We start from the raw sequence: 17,517 nt of genomic DNA, 5'->3' as shown, positions 1-17,517 counted from the left end.
TTTCATCTCCCCTTTCTCCCGCCCAAATTTACTGGTGATTAACACTGTGTGATGGTTTTGTATTTAAATGGTTACATATTGAGTTTAGGGCATACCAGCAACTTACATTTATTAATTTGTAATATTTCTACCACAGTATTCTCCAAACTATCCATCCTTCCCATAGGCAGGTTGGTTGGTGCGATGGTAACTATCCATCTGTGAAAGAAACAAATCGACCCCCCTCCCCACCCATCCATCCTTCCCATAGGCAGGTTGGTTGGTGTGATGGTAACTATCCATCTGTGAAAGAAACAAATGGCACCCCCTCCCCCCCACCCCCCGTATGGTGGTGCAATAATTACTATCCATACAGGAAGCAACATACCCTTCCTCCTTTTAGGTAGATGCAATGTTCAATATCTATCTGGGAACCAAGAAAACCCTTCGTCTGGTTGCAATGTTTTTAACCACAGAGGCTATTTGACATACCTTGAAGTTAAGAAAGATAAAGCAGTATTGTAGTAAAGCTTTAATTGAAATAAAAATAAAATAAAACTGTTAGCAAACTGCTTATCCACTAGAGAGCCTGTGTAGGAGAATGTGTAAAAGTAAGTTGGCCTGACGTTTCGATCCTAGCAGGATCTTCTTCAAAGGCTAAATGACAAGTAACAGTAACAGAAGGGACAAAAACACGCACAGAATAGAGACAGGTTAATGAGCATGGTGAACACAGAGCTTTAAAGAAAGCTTCAATTGTAAGATGTCACAGCTGTGTCCACATGTTGATATACAATCGTAACTGTGTACCATTAGTCACTGCAGTGTCCACATGTTGATATACGTCGTAACTGTTCACCATCAGTAGACGGACGCTCGTAATGAAGTCATTAATTCCCTTCCTTTAATTGATTTCTTCATCAGTGGACGTCCTTCTGCCCATCAACTTTGAGCTGGCGTTGCAGGTGTTTCTAATGGTGGCCTTTGCCGTCCTCACCATCATCATAGTCTTTCCATGGTTCCTCATAGCACTGTTGCCGGTCGGCATAATCTTCGCAGCCATTCTGAAATTTTACCGTAAAGGGGTGCACGACCTGAAGAGACTGGAGAATATTGCGAGGTCACCCTGGTTCTCTCATATATCGTCAACGACTCTCGGTCTAACCACGATTCACGCTTACGAGAAGACGGATGAATTTGTGACAAAGTGAGTCACCTGTCGATATCTACATGGGATAGAAATTAGGGTTTTAGCATGCAGCTGTGGTGGTATGTACTTTGACAAAACTTTGACAGAAAGACAGAAATTTCAAAACTCTAACTGCTATGTGTCAGGTGAGAATATCAACTGCAAGTACAGTACGGAATCGGCCGATACACAAATGCTGTATCTGTGACTGGTAGTTAGTTAGAAGCCACTTTATTGGACTGCTTCAAATTGGCTGCGGCTACAGAACACTTTCTTTTCGAGTGAAAGGTTTCTTTCCTATATTCTGTTCCATCGTTTCTTGTCTTGTATGACAAACCCTAGCTGAGGTTCTTGCACTCTGCCTACCATTTCTTGATTTTTGAAGAGTGTATCCTCTCTCATCATTATTATCAGCAGCTATTTGCATTTGGTCAACAAATTTTTCTAATCCACTCAAGTAATGGGTCAAAGTAATGTTTGTCAGTAATCAGGTCTTTCCACCAAGTCAATGTCAATAAGCATGTGACAAATGAATTTGATTCCCATTCCTCGACATTTGGTTTGCTTAGACAATTTTGAGATTTTATTCACTACCACCAAATGGGGCCAAAAAACTGAAAAGTTCAAAATGTTTTGTAATTTCAAAAGGACCTTGACTTGTCAACTACCTTATTGTGGGATATGTTTATGTGTTCAAAATTAGATGGTACAAAGAAAAAAAACAGCAAAAAATAGTTTTTTTTACTACGTTTAGGGTTCTATTTATTATCGTTTATTATCGTTAAGTATTGGGTGTTTTAGGCTTTTACAATAATTGTCTTACTGTACTATAGTTACTGTACTATATTTAAACATTAACTATGATTTAATCTTTTGTGTTTTCTTTATTGATAACTATTTTACTATTTACATATTTCTGAATTTGTTTTGGACTATATGCATTTAGGACTCTTTTTTTATCTTTTTTTGTTGTATTATCGTTTAGTACGTGTGTTTTTTACATTGTTTTGGCTTTCACATTTTATGCCTTATTGGTTCTATATATTTAATATTTAGGTTTTGTTAGTATTTGTTTTTATGTTTTACATTTGTAAAGCGCTTTGAGCAGCTTTGCTGATTATGCGGATATAAATATTACCTATGATTATTATTAATCAGTTTCTTCAACCACATCCCCACTTTTTATTCAGTTTTAATATTTAGAAGATTCTCTCTCTTTTGTTGTTGCTGTTGCCAGATTCATAGAGCTATTGGATGCCAATGCTTATCCGTTGATGTTGTTTAGAATATCAGGCCGTTGGGCCGGCATGAGGTTGGAACTGCTGGTTGTTCTCATATCAACCTTAACCAACCTTATGGCAGTCATCACCCACGGAACCCTCTCCCCAGCCTTGGTAGGATTAGCCATCTCATATACTACTCAGGTTAGTAAGCAGTCGCTTATTGTGGTTATTCACATCAGGGACGTTGTGTACGCAAATCCGGATTCAACCAACTTTATTGTAGTGAACTTGATATGATGACCTAATTTGAATCAACTTGTTTCGGTCAGCTCGGTTTTAATTAAACTTGATATCAGTAAATGTCAATTTAGTTCACCAGCATAACTCAAGTGTTTTTTTTTTTTTTTAATTAACTGGTTTATGGCCTTCACTTTAATATATTTGGTTTAGTCAGCATATTTTTGAAACAGAATCTCGGAAAATGTTTGATTTAGAATTCACCTCATTTTTAAATGAACTTGTTGTTTTATGTACCTGTGTGGGCTGTCTGCTTTAATACTGATGTACATCACTATTTATATATATTTTTTTTTGATTTATCATTTTCTCTGCTGCTCAAAGTTTCAGTATCCGTTGCATAGTTCCACAAATAATTGAATTATGACCATATTCATCGTTACCCTTCTCACAGCTGAATGGTATGTTTCAACTCATGATGGCGATGTTTGCAGAGGCGGAAGCGAGGTTTACATCAGCCGAGAGAATTCTCAGTTATATAAAGGTACTTTTTATTATTATTATTAGTTACCCAATTTATATAGCGCTCTTTAGCCTCTTTTCATGCTTAAGCATGTTCAAGAGCGCTTTACAATGACAACAAAATGACAAAACCCTTAAAATATGAATATGAAGAGTAAAATTAGCGCAGCTTAAATATTAATATAAAAATATATATATATATATATATATATATATATACAAAGGAATAATTTTAAAAATAATATAGATTTACAGTAAAATTCCTAAAAAATATAAAAAATGTGAGTTTTAAGTAAATTTAAGTAACAAAATATCAAAACCCCTTAAAATGTGAATACGAAAAATAAAATGGACGCAGCTTGAAAATTAATATAAAAATATATATATCTCTATAAGGAAAATTTTTTAAAAACAATATAGATTTACAGTGAAATTCCTAAAAAGAAGAAGTGAGTTTTAAGTAACTTCTTAAAAGTGGCTAATGATGTTTGATGTTTCCATCAGAAATAAACTTATCATTCAGTTAATACCTCATCAAAAGATCTCAAACCAACCATGCGTCTGTTCCGTTATTCGTTGCTATATGCAGACAAACATTATGTTTCCATCCACATTGGTATCTCATATTAACTTATGTGATTCCGGAAACAGGACAACATATTCGACCTGTGTTTATCGTCAGGGTTAACACACTCACTGCTAATATAGTCAATAACTCTCTACATATGTCACAGTGAAGCGTGTCAAACCCAGGGTAATTCGAAAGAAATGTTATTATTAATGTAGGGGTTTTAGAATGCTTTGAATACAACACAAATACAATGTAATCATGAAGTGACTTATGTTATTGGGGCAGCATTTGTGATATCACAAAACTGACGAGATTTACAGTTAGTTTGCTTCACTCACACACACACAAACACACATCCTATACATTGGTTTACATATATAAGTACTGATTGTTGCTATAAATTTGGAAAGAAGAAGGCTAAATTGTGATCACAAGTTTCTTACTGATCCTATCCAGTCTAATATCTTCTCCTTAGGAAATTCTACTAATTTCTCAAGTTTAACGAGAACATCAGTTTGCCACAATTTGTTTACGTTCAAAGCATTAATTAGCTTGTAACGATTAACGATTCATCACAAGAGGATTAAACGTACATTCTCTTCTTGAATAGGATTTGATCCCGGAGGCGCCTCAGGAGATTAAGGAGACAGAGCCTGAGCAATCCTGGCCAAAAGATGGCGCCATTAAATTCTCCGATTATAGCATGAGGTACAGGGAAAATCTTCCCTTGGTTCTGAAAGGGATCAACTTCTCTGTGAAGGCAGGAGAAAAGATTGGAATTGTGGGCAGGACAGGTTCAGGTAAGAGAAATCAAGTTGAAATGTCTAAGAAATGCTGGACAGAAATGGAGATGTTTGTCCTTGTCTATAACTCATTCTCCAATCTGTGGCAGGTTATAAATTCCATTTCTAGAATCACTCAAGCATTTGGTCAGTTTCCGGCTTTTACAGATATCTGCAGGTCCTTTAAGACAGGTATCCTCAAGATATATAGTACAATGAATTCACCAGCCCGGAACCAAAGTTGCCCCTACAAATACTAGGTCACCCACGACTCTAATAGTAAAATACGGCTGGCTAACGTCGCCCAACGGACATCGCATCCAACTGCCAGCACTAACTGCTGTGGGCGGGCACTCAGCACCCTTGCACTAAGTAGTACAAAATACGAATATCACGCCCTGACCTGCTTCCCCAGCCTATTCATACTGACCCATTACCTGCATTTTATGCAAAGTAATCTAAACAAAGACTTACACAAATCCAAGAAAAGAGGAAATCAGTGAATCAAACAAAGCATACTAGAATGTTGAATGTTGCTAATTATGCGAACTTTGTGAGCAAACCAGAAAACAAATGAATATTCATGGAGTAAATTAATTCAGCTGCACGATAGTTGTTAGACTTGTGTCAAGCATACTCGTGATAATGGACAATCCTCTTCATTTTTGGTGTGCACAAGTTCATGAATATTGACCTGTGTATGGGCTTACCACACTATGAATACATTTAGGCATCAGAACCACTTCAACATTTTCATTTCCTGATTCACAACTTGCCCTCTAAAATACTGCGGGCTAACATCTCCCAACAGACATCGCATCCAACTGCTACGACTATTACTGCTGTGGGGCACTCAGCACCCCTTGCGCCAAGTAGTACAAAATACGAATATCACGCCCTGACCTGCTTACCCAGCCTATTCATACTGACCCATTACCTGCATTTTATGCAAAGTAATCTAAACAAAGACTTACACAAATCCAAGAAAAGAGGAAATCAGTGAATCAAACAAAGCATACTAGAATGTCGAATGTTGCTAATTATGCGAACTTTGTGAGCAAAACAGAAAACATATGAATATTCATAGGGTTAATTTATACAGCCGCACGATAGTTGTTAGACTTGTGTCAAGCATACTCGTGACAATAGATAATCCCCTTCATTTTGGTGTGCACGAGTTCATGAATATTGACATGTATATGGGCTTACCACCTTATGAATACGTTTAGGCATCGGAACCACTCAACATTTTCGTTTCCTGGTTCACATTTGCCCTGTAAATCATCATCATCCTAAGTATGACTTAGAGAGGGTTCAGAGGTTGCAATTGACATTTCATTCTTTGTTCTTTTATGAAGCTATTTAAATTGAAAGTGCTTTTTGTAATGACATCTAGCCTGGAAGTAATAGAGAAAGTATTTAAAAAAACTTGGCAACCCTGTGCCAGGATGGTCCTTCAATTTGTAACTAGGCTTTACCCTTGATTTCACAGGCAAGTCATCTTTGGGTGTGTCCTTGTTTCGTCTGGTGGAGAAATCCAGCGGTGAAATTAACATCGACGGTGTCAACACTAGTAAAGTTGGCCTTCACGCTCTCCGCTCCAAGCTGTCCATCATTCCACAAGATCCTGTATTGTTCATTGGGACTGTAAGGTAAGTTTCAAAATAAAATAAAACTGTTAGCAAACTTTTTATCCACTAGAGAGCCTGTTTAAGAGAATGTATAAAAGTAAGTTGGCCTGACGTTTCGATCCTAGCAGGATCGTCTTCAAAGGCTAAATGACAAGGTAAGTTTCCACTGAAGATTGAGAAAAGGGAGAGAATGGAAAGCTTTCCTTGATTTTCCAGGAATTCAAGTTTATTACAAGAACTGAAAAATAGTTTGTGGCTTCAAATCTTTGGGAGTGTAAAGGTGCAAGTGTCAACCAATACTTACAGAACGAAATGATTGGAAACTTAGTCTTCTGCAAAGAATTCAATTTTACAAAAATTGAAAATAGAAACAATTTGTAGCTTCAAAAGATATGAGAGCATATGTTCTTGCAGAATGTAGTTAAAATGCTTTCTAAGACCTTTCTGAGAGAAAAAAAGGGAGGGGAGGGGAAGGTGATGCTGGACCAGGAAAAAGCACCATGGTTTCTGCTGGTACAGTATGATTTGGGAATGAGGATAGAATTTGGTCAAAAGTGAGAAATGCTCATTTTTTCTCTTCGGTGACCACAACTTAGGGCAGGTGGGGGTAGAGGTGGAGGAAGGGTGGTGGAGGTAGAGGTGTTAACTAGAAATAGCCTGGCCCACCCTACCTCCTATTTCTCAGTGTGGTTTAGGAAGCTTTGATTGAAAGTGTGATTGTAGTGTTCTGACAATGAGGACAATTTCTGAGGCGGTTCTTCAATCACCTTCAGACTTGTTCAATCTTATCCTGTACATTGACCAAACTTTTTGTGTTCCCAAAGAAAGTTGTTTTCTGTTGGTTATTGTCGAGGTAACCGCTAGTACTTTTTTTTATTTTTTTTAACAGTTGTTATTGCTGCAAAGATTGTGATGTTTTTGTTCTGTTAAATCACAGTCACACAGTTTTTTATATCAAACATGTTTCCGATTTCAAGATTAAATGTACTGTCACATCTATGACAGATGTTTACTACCAAAGATATTTCCATAGAGGAACTACATTCAGGGCTACATGTGTCATTTACATAAAGTAAATTTACATATTCCTTCAATGTTCGTGTTATGTCTTTGGAGGTTTTTTGTAGTTGTACAACAGTTATCGAAAAAAAAAATTGTTTGAGATATATGCCAAGAGCATTTAGGTTGTTCAGGGTTTTGTATTTAACAAGACACGTTGCAGTACAAAAATCGATTCATACCTTAAGGGGGAAGAACAAATGGCCAGGCAAATAGTCAAATGGTGAATTCATCATTGTATATAACATAATAGCAGGTAGATCACAAAACTGCAAAAGAAAAGAAAACATTCTGAGTAACTAATGGAAATTAGCCTGGTGAAAGTTTATCGTTGGTCATCTCAGAACAGGGCAGATTGTCTTTTAGCTATCAGTGGGGTTGGAGGGAGGAGTGGATATGCTCACTCGGTCCAATAAAGAATGCTTGTACATATTTTGAACTGTTCAGTTTTCAAGTGTTGTTTATATTGTGTTCATGTGTTTCGAAAATGCTTGAATATTTAGATACAACCCTTGCTGGGTTGCAACCCTGTATGTAGCTAAGTGTGGAGAGTGTTGCAGCAAATACAGAGACGTTCACGGTGGCAGGCTACTACTGCCATGGGTGGTGAACACCATACATTAAAACAATCTCTAAACTATTCATAGAATAAAACCTAGTTACACATCACAGTATGTGTTCAAACACTATATGCAGTTTTCATTCTTTGACTAACTTCACCTAGCTTTCGGTAGCTGGAATGCAGGGATATCATTAACAACTTGTAGTAGTTGTTAGCTAATTACAAACCTACAATATGGTCTGACTGCCTGGCTATTCTTTTGTCTTATATCTACTAAGGTATAATTTAGATCCATTTGAGAACCACAATGATGAAGAACTCTGGAGTGCCCTGGAGAGAGCTCACATGAAAGACAAGGTAATGTTAAAGATGCTCTTTAAATTGTTAATATATCTTGTCTCTCATATCAGTGAGTGAAGATATGGAATTGGAGGGTGCTCACATGAAAGAAATGTATTAATGTTGACAATCTCCATATCTCATATCAAGTTGTGGTGGGGGGGGGGGGTGTGATATGCATTGGAAAGAGCTCACATGAAAAACAAGGTAATGTTAAATGATGGATGGGATTGGAGGGTGCTCACATGAAATAAAATGTATTGATGTTGACAATCTCCATATCTCATATCAGGTTGTAGTGAGGGGGGGGGTGGTATGCATTGGAGTGAGCTCACATGAAAGACATATTGGTGGTGGGGGGGTAAATGGACTTGACATTGAAAAAGAGCTAATTTTCAAACTTCAAGTTGTGATATATCGTGCCTGTCATACAAGAAAAGGGTTGTTCATTAACTGCACAAATACTCCTATTTCAGGGCAACTTCTGTTGAAATGTTATCATGAATCATAACAAATATAGGTCCTTTCAAATGAATTGTCAGTCAGTCCGAAGGCAGTTTGAACTTCACAATATCACAGCGGATATAAACTTGTCGCCCAAAAATTAACCTCAAACAGCCATTTAAGCTTATCTTTACAACGAATAAGGGGGGACAGTGATGTGCCATTTAAAGGCATTGAAGACTCGCTCCAAACCGGGTGCGGCCATCTGAAAAAGTTAACTTTCCGTTGCTTGCAAGTGACGTTTTGTTCGTATCACTGCAGAATGCAGACGGTACAGTAATGAAACGTGATACCTTGTTATCCTTAGCTGGACCTGAGATGTCTGTAGCTGTATGTACTGACTGTACACTAGTGTCTAATTACCGATGGTAGCAAGCTGTGTGTGTGTATTTTCTGGGATCGATGGTGGTGTCTAACACTTCTGTTACACCTCATTCGAAACTAGGTCAGATTACCGACATGAGACGTTTCTTTTTGCTGTTATGAGCTGTTTGTATCTCTGTTTGCTGCTAAATGTTTCTCACCTCCCTGATTACTACCACAGGTGAGTTCTCTTCCCGAGAAGTTGCAGTCGTTGGTATCAGAGGGCGGGGATAACTTCTCAGTCGGCGAGAGGCAGCTGATTTGTATCGCCAGAGCACTGCTGAGACACAGTAAGATCCTGATCCTGGACGAAGCCACCGCTGCTATCGATACCGAGACGGACTCGTTGATCCAAGGGACCATCAGACAAGCGTTTGGTCAATGTACTCTACTGACCATTGCTCACCGCCTCAATACCATCCTCGACGCAGACAAGATCCTGGTCATGAGTGACGGCAATGTAAGACATTTTAACTCGTTCTTGACGGATGTAAGTTATGATCATTTTACCCTTTGTTGTTTACAATTTTCACTTTGGTGGGTAAAAAATGTTCAAGAAAAGCTTCTTTTTCATTCATTTGGAAAATTGAAAATTCTCTCAAAGACTTGAAGTTGAAATTTGAAAGTTTTTCTTACGTTCACAGTCTCCAATCTATGTTGTTGTACATGGTGGTGATTACCTGCTTGATAAACTTATCATATCAAATCATATCAATACCCCATCTGGTTAAAGTTCTCATAATTTACCTTTTCACTGCCAGCCATTTATGTTTTTATTTTTCATCTGGCAGGTAGCAGAGTTTGACACCCCATCTGGTTAAAGTTCTCATAATTTACCTTTTCTCTGCCTACCGTTTATGTTTTTATTTTTTTCATCTACAGGTAGCAGAGTTTGACACCCCATCTGCCTTATTGTCCAAGAAGGATTCAGTTTTTGCGGGGATGGTCGCAGCTGCAGAACAGCAGCATAAAAATAGTTTGGACTGAAACCCTGTAAGAAGAATAGATGAATTTACAGCAAGGAGGCAAAGATGAACTAACAGCAAGGATGAAAGATGAATAATACGACAACAACAACGAGCATCGAGACGCTCGAGAAATTGCAATTAGAATCACAGGGGCAGCAGTATCTCGTGTAAACTTGCAGCAAGATTACTGTCCACTGATGCAGAAAAACAGAACCAATGAGCAAAGAAAGCCAGGTTACAAAAATAAAACTTGCAAATGTATTATGAAATGAAGTTAGCACACTCAATGAGACCTGCAGATAGGAGCAGTGAAAGGGATAGTATGGCTACTGCAGAGTCCTGGGAAAGTGGGGGGATGTGGTTGGGGGAGGGCTGTGGTTTTATCACTATGGCTGGGAATTGCTGATAGGAATTTGCTGGCAAAGTATAATACTAAGTAAAGACTTCCAACCTATTTACCTCAAAAAACCTCCACTTGGGGCATGTGAAGGGTGGGGAGGGGGGAGGTGTAGCCTTGTAATAGCCCTGTGCCTCCCCTTACTTCTCATTCTCAGTTTTTGTAAGCTGTGATTACAGTGCTCATGATAAATCAATGCAAATTGTTTGGTTCTATCATTGGATCATATTTGCTTAGATCATCTTTAATGTCTCCAGGGGTTTAGTTTGAAAAACTGCCAAGATTGTATTAAGTGTAATATCTGGATGATTCTACAGCTCAAACTTTTTTTTCAGAGGCTTTGACAAAGGCTGAGAAAAAGCCATTATTTATAGAAGCATGCTTTGAGAGAGGCAATAAAAAAAATAATCATAATAATAATCTTCCACAAAATAATAATCATAGTTTGTGCGGTGATCAAGTTTTTTGATATTACAATGTTTTGGGATCAGCGCTGTTCCCTCTTAAAGTATAGTTTGCAGTTCCAACCAAAATATCTGTGCGGAGAATTTCTGATTTACATGTAATATTTGAAAGTAATGCAAAAGGTGCACAAATGGGAAATTGACTATAACACAGGCATGAGCTTTTTCCACGAATTCGCGGAATATCCGTGATTTCTTTTCTACCTCGGGACAAAAACTATTATCCTTACACACTGTAACATATGCAAACTGGAGCCTATACCGCAATTTTTGCAAAGTTCCAGGATTTTTTTTTGCCCCAGGCTCATCCCTGATAACAAGATAATGTAAAGCATGGCAGGCAAGGGACCAAAGTGTGTCTCATATGATGTTAGTTTCTATATGGTTAACAATGCTACTTCACAATCTATCAGAATGATAGATGTTTTAAGACTTGACCTACTTGATATTGGACATATTGATATTAATTTACCTCATTACCTTAAGTTACCTTAAGTTATTTTCTTCCCAAAGATTGCAAAAGTGTTCTATTTGAATCCATAAATTGGACCAACGTACCAAGTTTCCATGGAAAACTGTATTAGCATAGTCCTAACGCAAAGTAATTGATAGCAGGTTGTTGATTTCAAAAGATGCAGTATGTATATGGTAAATGTCAGTGCAAGCAATAAATGTCTTGTGAGCAAATAAATATTGATTTGATTTTTTTTTTTTTTTTTTTTTTTTTTTTAAATATGAAATGTGGCAGCTGTTTTAAAAAGAGTACTTCTAATAACTTTTTTCTAAGTGCATTCAATTTTGATATTTTCTTCTGTATTTCAAAATGTTTTAGATCTTCACTTCTCACTTATCGTCCTGTTTTGTACAGGGGACCTTAACAGAATTTTGTAGATGAATGACCTCTGGGAGGGAGTTGATGGACTGTTTTGTTCTTTAGTTTATTTTTTATTATACTATCACATCTTTTTTTTTTATATAGAGGAAGTCATACAACATAGTTGAGAGGCTAGTTTTTAATTGTATGGGCAAACTGTACTTTACTGTCACCCAATACCATTTTTTTTTATAGCAGATAGACAAATTTATTCCAGTTGATTCACAAACACTTTTTAATTCTCTGAAAGCAGTTTTTGATAGTAATGACCTTAATTCAATTTTCCAATAATTGATTCACTGACATAGGTTTTGTTTTTCTAATATATAACAATAAAATTAACCAAAGACACAAATCAAGAGTTATCTTACAAGAGTTATCAAATATATATATATATATATATATATAGATATAGATATATATACTCAACTAGCAATGGTAGAGCGCCCCAACTAGCAATGGTAGAGCGCCCCAACTAGCAATGGTAGAGCGCCCCAACTAGCAATGGTAGAGCGCCTCAGCTGGCAATGGTAGAGCACCTCAACTAGCAATGGTAGAGCACCTCAACTAGCAATGGTAAAGCACCTCAACTATCAATGGTAGAGCACCTCAACTAGCAATGGTAGAGCACCTCAACTGGCAATGGTAAAGCACCTCAACTATCAATGGTACCTCAACTAGAATTAGTTTTGTTATATTATTTGACAGAGATAACCTCACAAAGGAGGAGTGGGCTGTGTTAGATATTATCATTCAAGGCTGGGAAACCAAACAAAGTTAGAAACATTAGGAATATTAGGAACGCGGTTTAATTAAATATGTATGCCCATTGAAGGTAGAGATCACAAATGTAGAGCGGGTTTTAAAGCAGCATTTTGCGTCCTTTTCTATGATTTTTCTCAACCTCACTGATTCCACTTTGCCATAACGACATACATAACTAGCTAATCTATTTATATTTTACTTCAAATGGTGGCATAAAAGTCGAAAAATTTGCAACTTTCAACTTTGTTGTTCTCCAAGATATTTTCCGTTGGGAACCCAATAAACCTCGCCCATAATATGAATATTTAAACACTACGAACGTCATTGACAGATACGTAATATAACACCACGCTTGATTTGTGTACAGTCTGTATGGCAGTTGTACCAGGGAGTTGCATAACAACTCCCTGGTACAACCAACGCGAAGTCTTGAATCTATTTTTAGCAACGGCTCATAACTAAACCTGCATCTCTGATTGGTTGAATTCAAACTAGTGGGTTTGGCGGAATTGTATGCGATTAATTTTAACTGTGAAATTTGTCGAGGACACTCTTCTCATTTATCGACATAAATCGTTAATTACTCGCTAATTAACGCTCTTGGCAGGGTGAAACTTGGATGGTATCTTAGATTGCTGTTTTATGATTGATACATGTAAACAAATCGATGCACATGTTAAAAAAGTGGAAAAAAGCGACCCAACGCAAAATGCTGCTTTAAAGCATAGGACAGTGAGTTTTGTTTTTTAATTTTGCAGATGTTATATGCCATACACGTTCCTTGTAAGTGGTGTCTACACAGAGCTGGTATTGGCATGAATTTATATTGTTACGTGTTCTTGTACGGAAGGCCTTGTTGAACAAATGTACCAAAGATAATATACTAATATGATGTGTTTAGTTACACATTAATGGTATAATGATGTATGTAGTTATACATTAATGGTATAATGATGTGTCTAGTTATACATTAATGGTATAATGATGTGTGTAGTTATACATTAATGGTATAATGATCTGTCTAATTATACATTAATGGTATAATGATGTGTCTAATTATACATTAATGGTATAATGATGTGTCTAATTATACATTAATGGTATAATGATGTGTGTAGTTATACATTAATGTTATAATTACAAAAGTTTTCACTATACCAAGGAAATTTTCTATAAAGTTAATGTTTCTTATTTGTTTTACTGTGCTCAGATCATTTGTTATTATTCTTGTAAGTATTATCTAACCTTAGTTCTAATAAAGAATGGTGTTTACGCCAGAAATCATGTTAATCTCTTTATTTAGTTGATCTATTGTTCGTGATAATACAGCCGTCTGTCCGTCCACAATGGTCGGAAGGCTACTACTCGCAGGGGTCCTCTGCTGAATTCTTTACCAGAGTTGTGGAGGTTGTAAGATATGTTAAGGGGAAACAACCACACCACTCCACAACACTTCTTGTTCTAGTGCCATAGATATAGGTTGTGTAGGGTTTATAAGGAAGTGGCATATAGGATGTGAACCAAACCTTTAAACTCCCCTCCCTCCCACACCTCAGTTGGACAGGATATAACTGTCTAATGCATAGCCTGTTGTGCTACACTATATGTAGATGCTAAATTTTATATTCAATCCACACACAGCAGTATACTGGACTATTTCAAACACAATATTACAACTAGCAATTATTGATTCAACCTTTTCTAGAGTTTAATGCCCTCCTTACGCAATTGCTTGAGCTACAAGAAAATTAGTAAACCTGCTTTGTGGCAGAAAGACCTATTTTAGTTGAAAACTTGATCCAAAGTAAATTACAGTTTTTGATATATGTCAACCTCTGAGAATTTTTTTTTTTATATTTGCTAGGAGATTTAAGGAAGCTTAAGCAAAGTGGGATCATTGGAAAGGTTACATAGTTAAAGATACAGGTTACACATACGTGTTAGCGGGGACATTGCAAGTATTGTCCTCACAAGTAAATCAGAGTAATGACTATATACAGCCAGTTGTAAATTTACTTTCCCAGATGTTCAATAAATTATATATACCACATTTATACATAATATCATAATTATTATGATTGGTTGGTATTTAAGCATACACAGCATGGAGAGGGGAACTTGACGGCAGGGAGTCCATTATGAAAATCCTCACACTGTGCTATTAAAGCCAGGGCATTAGTGGTTCGTTCTTTAGAGTCTTCCGTATGCTCCCTTGTATAGGCTAAATAACCCCAGGCACTACTATTAAAGAATATCATTTAGAAAATGAGTGGTCTCAAAGAAAGATCATACCTCGAGGTAAGAAGTAAATTCATTTTGAACTTTGAAAATGAGTGAACCATTGACCTTCAGTTCAAACATATTATATTAGAATCAAATATTGATGTCATTTCTTTATAGATTGGTAAGTGTAGCATCATGAAAAGTTGGTACTGTACCATCAAATCTGGCCTTATGTGACCTTTCTACTACTCTCCCAACCACATTCTCCCCTCTGACCACTCTCCTATCCCCCCCCCCTCCAACCACCACTATCCTCCTTAAAAAGTGTCCAATGTTTATGTCATTACATGGTTCATCAAAATAAAAGATTATGGACGATCAACAGAAGTGCATAAAATCATTCAAAGCCCTTACTGAACATGTAACCCCAAAAAGTGTAGCCGTTCCACAACTAACGAGGAAACACTGGCAAAACTTGCACGCATGAGTCTACATGACATATGCATAAACTTTCGAAATGTAAGTTAATGATTCAGTGTTTATGCTTTTAGTTTGACCCCATCTGGCCTCCTGCGATTATACATATACTCTAGTATTTTACCTAATTGACCAGCTCTAGTTTTAACCGACCACATACTGAAGGCACTCCAAATACGAGGGCTAATTGCTGGTTGCCAAGGGAACACTGCCTCAGGTCTGTGGATTTAATACCACTAATTGCGTTACACTCTAATTAGTATCACATGATCCAATATGCTCTAAGCATTAAGTCTAGCTGCCCATAGAGAAACACTCAGTGTGTTATGAATTACACAAGAAGTGACCAGGCTAGCAGTAGGCCTACAGAAGCCTTTTGGTACATACATTGTGCCCAGTTACTCATATCTACCTTAATTTCTTTCAACATGAACTCAACATCTATAAATATGTTAAGGAAGAAATTTGAAAACATGGCATTTAAAAGCAGTTGCATTTGGAAGTTCACCAAACTTACAGCTACCAATTATTATGTATAATTAGATTGCAATTCAATCGATCAATTTAAGACCTTCTCTTTGATTTGAGTTTGATTTAGTTCTCAAATTCATTCCTCAAGTCATATTTTTATTTCATATAATTGGTATTTAGTCACATGCAAAAGCAAATTAATTATTTTTTTACTTTTACCTAGTAAGCTAATAAAATTACAGTTATCACAGTTTAGTATTGAGTAGCATCATAAACTTTAAATACAAAAAGAGGCCCAAAACAGCTGCTAACATCTGAGTAAAACCTCTAAATAATTTATCAAATTTTCAAAACTTGTTTTGAACCAAACCATATTGGTTTCACTTTCACATAGTTAAGGTCCATGTTACACACAAAAAAAAGGTTAATCCTACCAGTAATTAATTGTATAAATTGAATAAAGCTTGTTTGTGAAGATTTTTTTTTTTTTTAGAATTCAAACTTTTGCCATGTAAGGGTACTTTGACCTAATCATTTCCTATGATATAGATTGTGTACTGAACTTCATTCATGAAACGCTGGCAGCCCTACATCTAGTAGGCAAACAGTTGACCATGCTTATATTTATATCAATGTACAAGAAGGAAAACATTACAGTACACTCCTGTACCTGAAAGCTCTCACCCTGGGGTCCTTCCCCCGGCAATCCCCTATCCCCATTCTGCATGCACTCACACACAGCCCTCTATCATCGATAATTTTTTTTTTCCTCATTTTGCAATGCAAGCATTACAAACATACAAATATGTATTTTAAGTTTCACTAATGGGGGGGACTTGAACGGAATTAAATATTGATAACTAATATATGCCATAAGGTCAAACCATTTTCTCAATTTTACTTTTGCCTAATGTCATTTTCAAAGTTTTTTGTTTTTTTTTTCTCCTTACCTTTAAGTTTGTTTGTTTTGTGTTTATTATTGCAAAGTAAAACTTATCACTATTTTTTCTCTAAAAGATGTCAGAAATGGGATGGAAACAGTATCCTTTTTTTTCTTCTTCGAGTTACTTAAAATTCAGTCCTGTATTTACATCTTCAATGGCATCAATTCCTGCGGCAGGGATATGCCAGGCTCAGAGTCGGTACTAGTGCCTAGAATCTCAATATGTAATTTGAGTTATACCAGGCCAGTTTAATACAAAGAATTCTAATACAACATAAAAATATATATATAACTGACAGACTCCAGAGCTGGAGGACTTTTTGTGAAGAATACTTTGGCGAGTTCAATAACCTCCAACTTGTTCTGTAGTATTTGAAATCTGTCTACAACTTAAACAGAATCTGACAGCTTGAATTACATTTGTACAATATACTCAGCATCAGAGAGAGGCGGAGAGGGAGAGGTAGAGAGAGAGAGGTGGAGAGAGACCTTAAAGAGATATAAATAACAAGCATTTGCAGAAAATTGATGAGTTGGACACAAATGGTGAAAAAAATTTGAAGAGGCTGTCCACAGTTTGATTTTGATCAGCTTGTTGGGGTAGATGTAAACAATAATAGGAAACCTTGAACAAGTTTTAAAGCTATTTACACAAGTAATGACGTCAAAGAAATGATGAACTCATCACCAGGGGCATAGGAGCTGTGGGGGCACGTGCCCCCTCTCCACTTTTTTTCCAAAATAGCAAATGTGCCCTATTGGCAAATAAAATGTGCCCCTTTGATGAAGAACTGTCTTTTGGATATCTTAAGCCTTTGTTAATTTTAATATTTGATTTTAATTATTCACGTGCACCATAATAGTATTGATAGCATACTCACACATATTTAAGTGATATGGCCGCTGTGTATCGGTTTATAGCATAACGAGTGGTGGTTGTGGAATGAGAAAGTGCCCCTCCGATGTTTCCCCCC

General features: G+C 36.7%; 1 protein-coding gene across 3 annotated transcripts in view; it reads left to right on the top strand.

Annotated features, from left to right (window-relative positions):
• LOC139974706 (ATP-binding cassette sub-family C member 5-like) overlaps positions 1 to 12,314 on the top strand; it is a 73,450-nt gene extending 61,136 nt beyond the window's left edge. For 2 of the 3 annotated variants that reach the window (XM_071982039.1, XM_071982041.1), the window contains 8 exons: positions 904 to 1,186; positions 2,406 to 2,592; positions 3,083 to 3,172; positions 4,332 to 4,521; positions 5,996 to 6,155; positions 8,034 to 8,112; positions 9,143 to 9,451; positions 9,844 to 12,314. In XM_071982039.1, coding sequence (XP_071838140.1) covers positions 904 to 1,186; positions 2,406 to 2,592; positions 3,083 to 3,172; positions 4,332 to 4,521; positions 5,996 to 6,155; positions 8,034 to 8,112; positions 9,143 to 9,451; positions 9,844 to 9,948 — 1,403 coding nt within the window. In that variant the 3' untranslated portion in view covers positions 9,949 to 12,314. The remainder of the gene's footprint in view (positions 1 to 903; positions 1,187 to 2,405; positions 2,593 to 3,082; positions 3,173 to 4,331; positions 4,522 to 5,995; positions 6,156 to 8,033; positions 8,113 to 9,142; positions 9,452 to 9,843) is intronic. The other variant, XM_071982040.1, reaches the window with a different exon arrangement.
• The last annotated feature ends 5,203 nt before the right edge of the window (positions 12,315 to 17,517 follow it).

Source organism: Apostichopus japonicus, chromosome 10 (genome assembly GCF_037975245.1).
Source record: "Apostichopus japonicus isolate 1M-3 chromosome 10, ASM3797524v1, whole genome shotgun sequence".
NCBI lineage: Eukaryota > Metazoa > Echinodermata > Holothuroidea > Aspidochirotida > Stichopodidae > Apostichopus > Apostichopus japonicus.
This window is presented reverse-complemented; position numbering and strand designations above follow the sequence as displayed.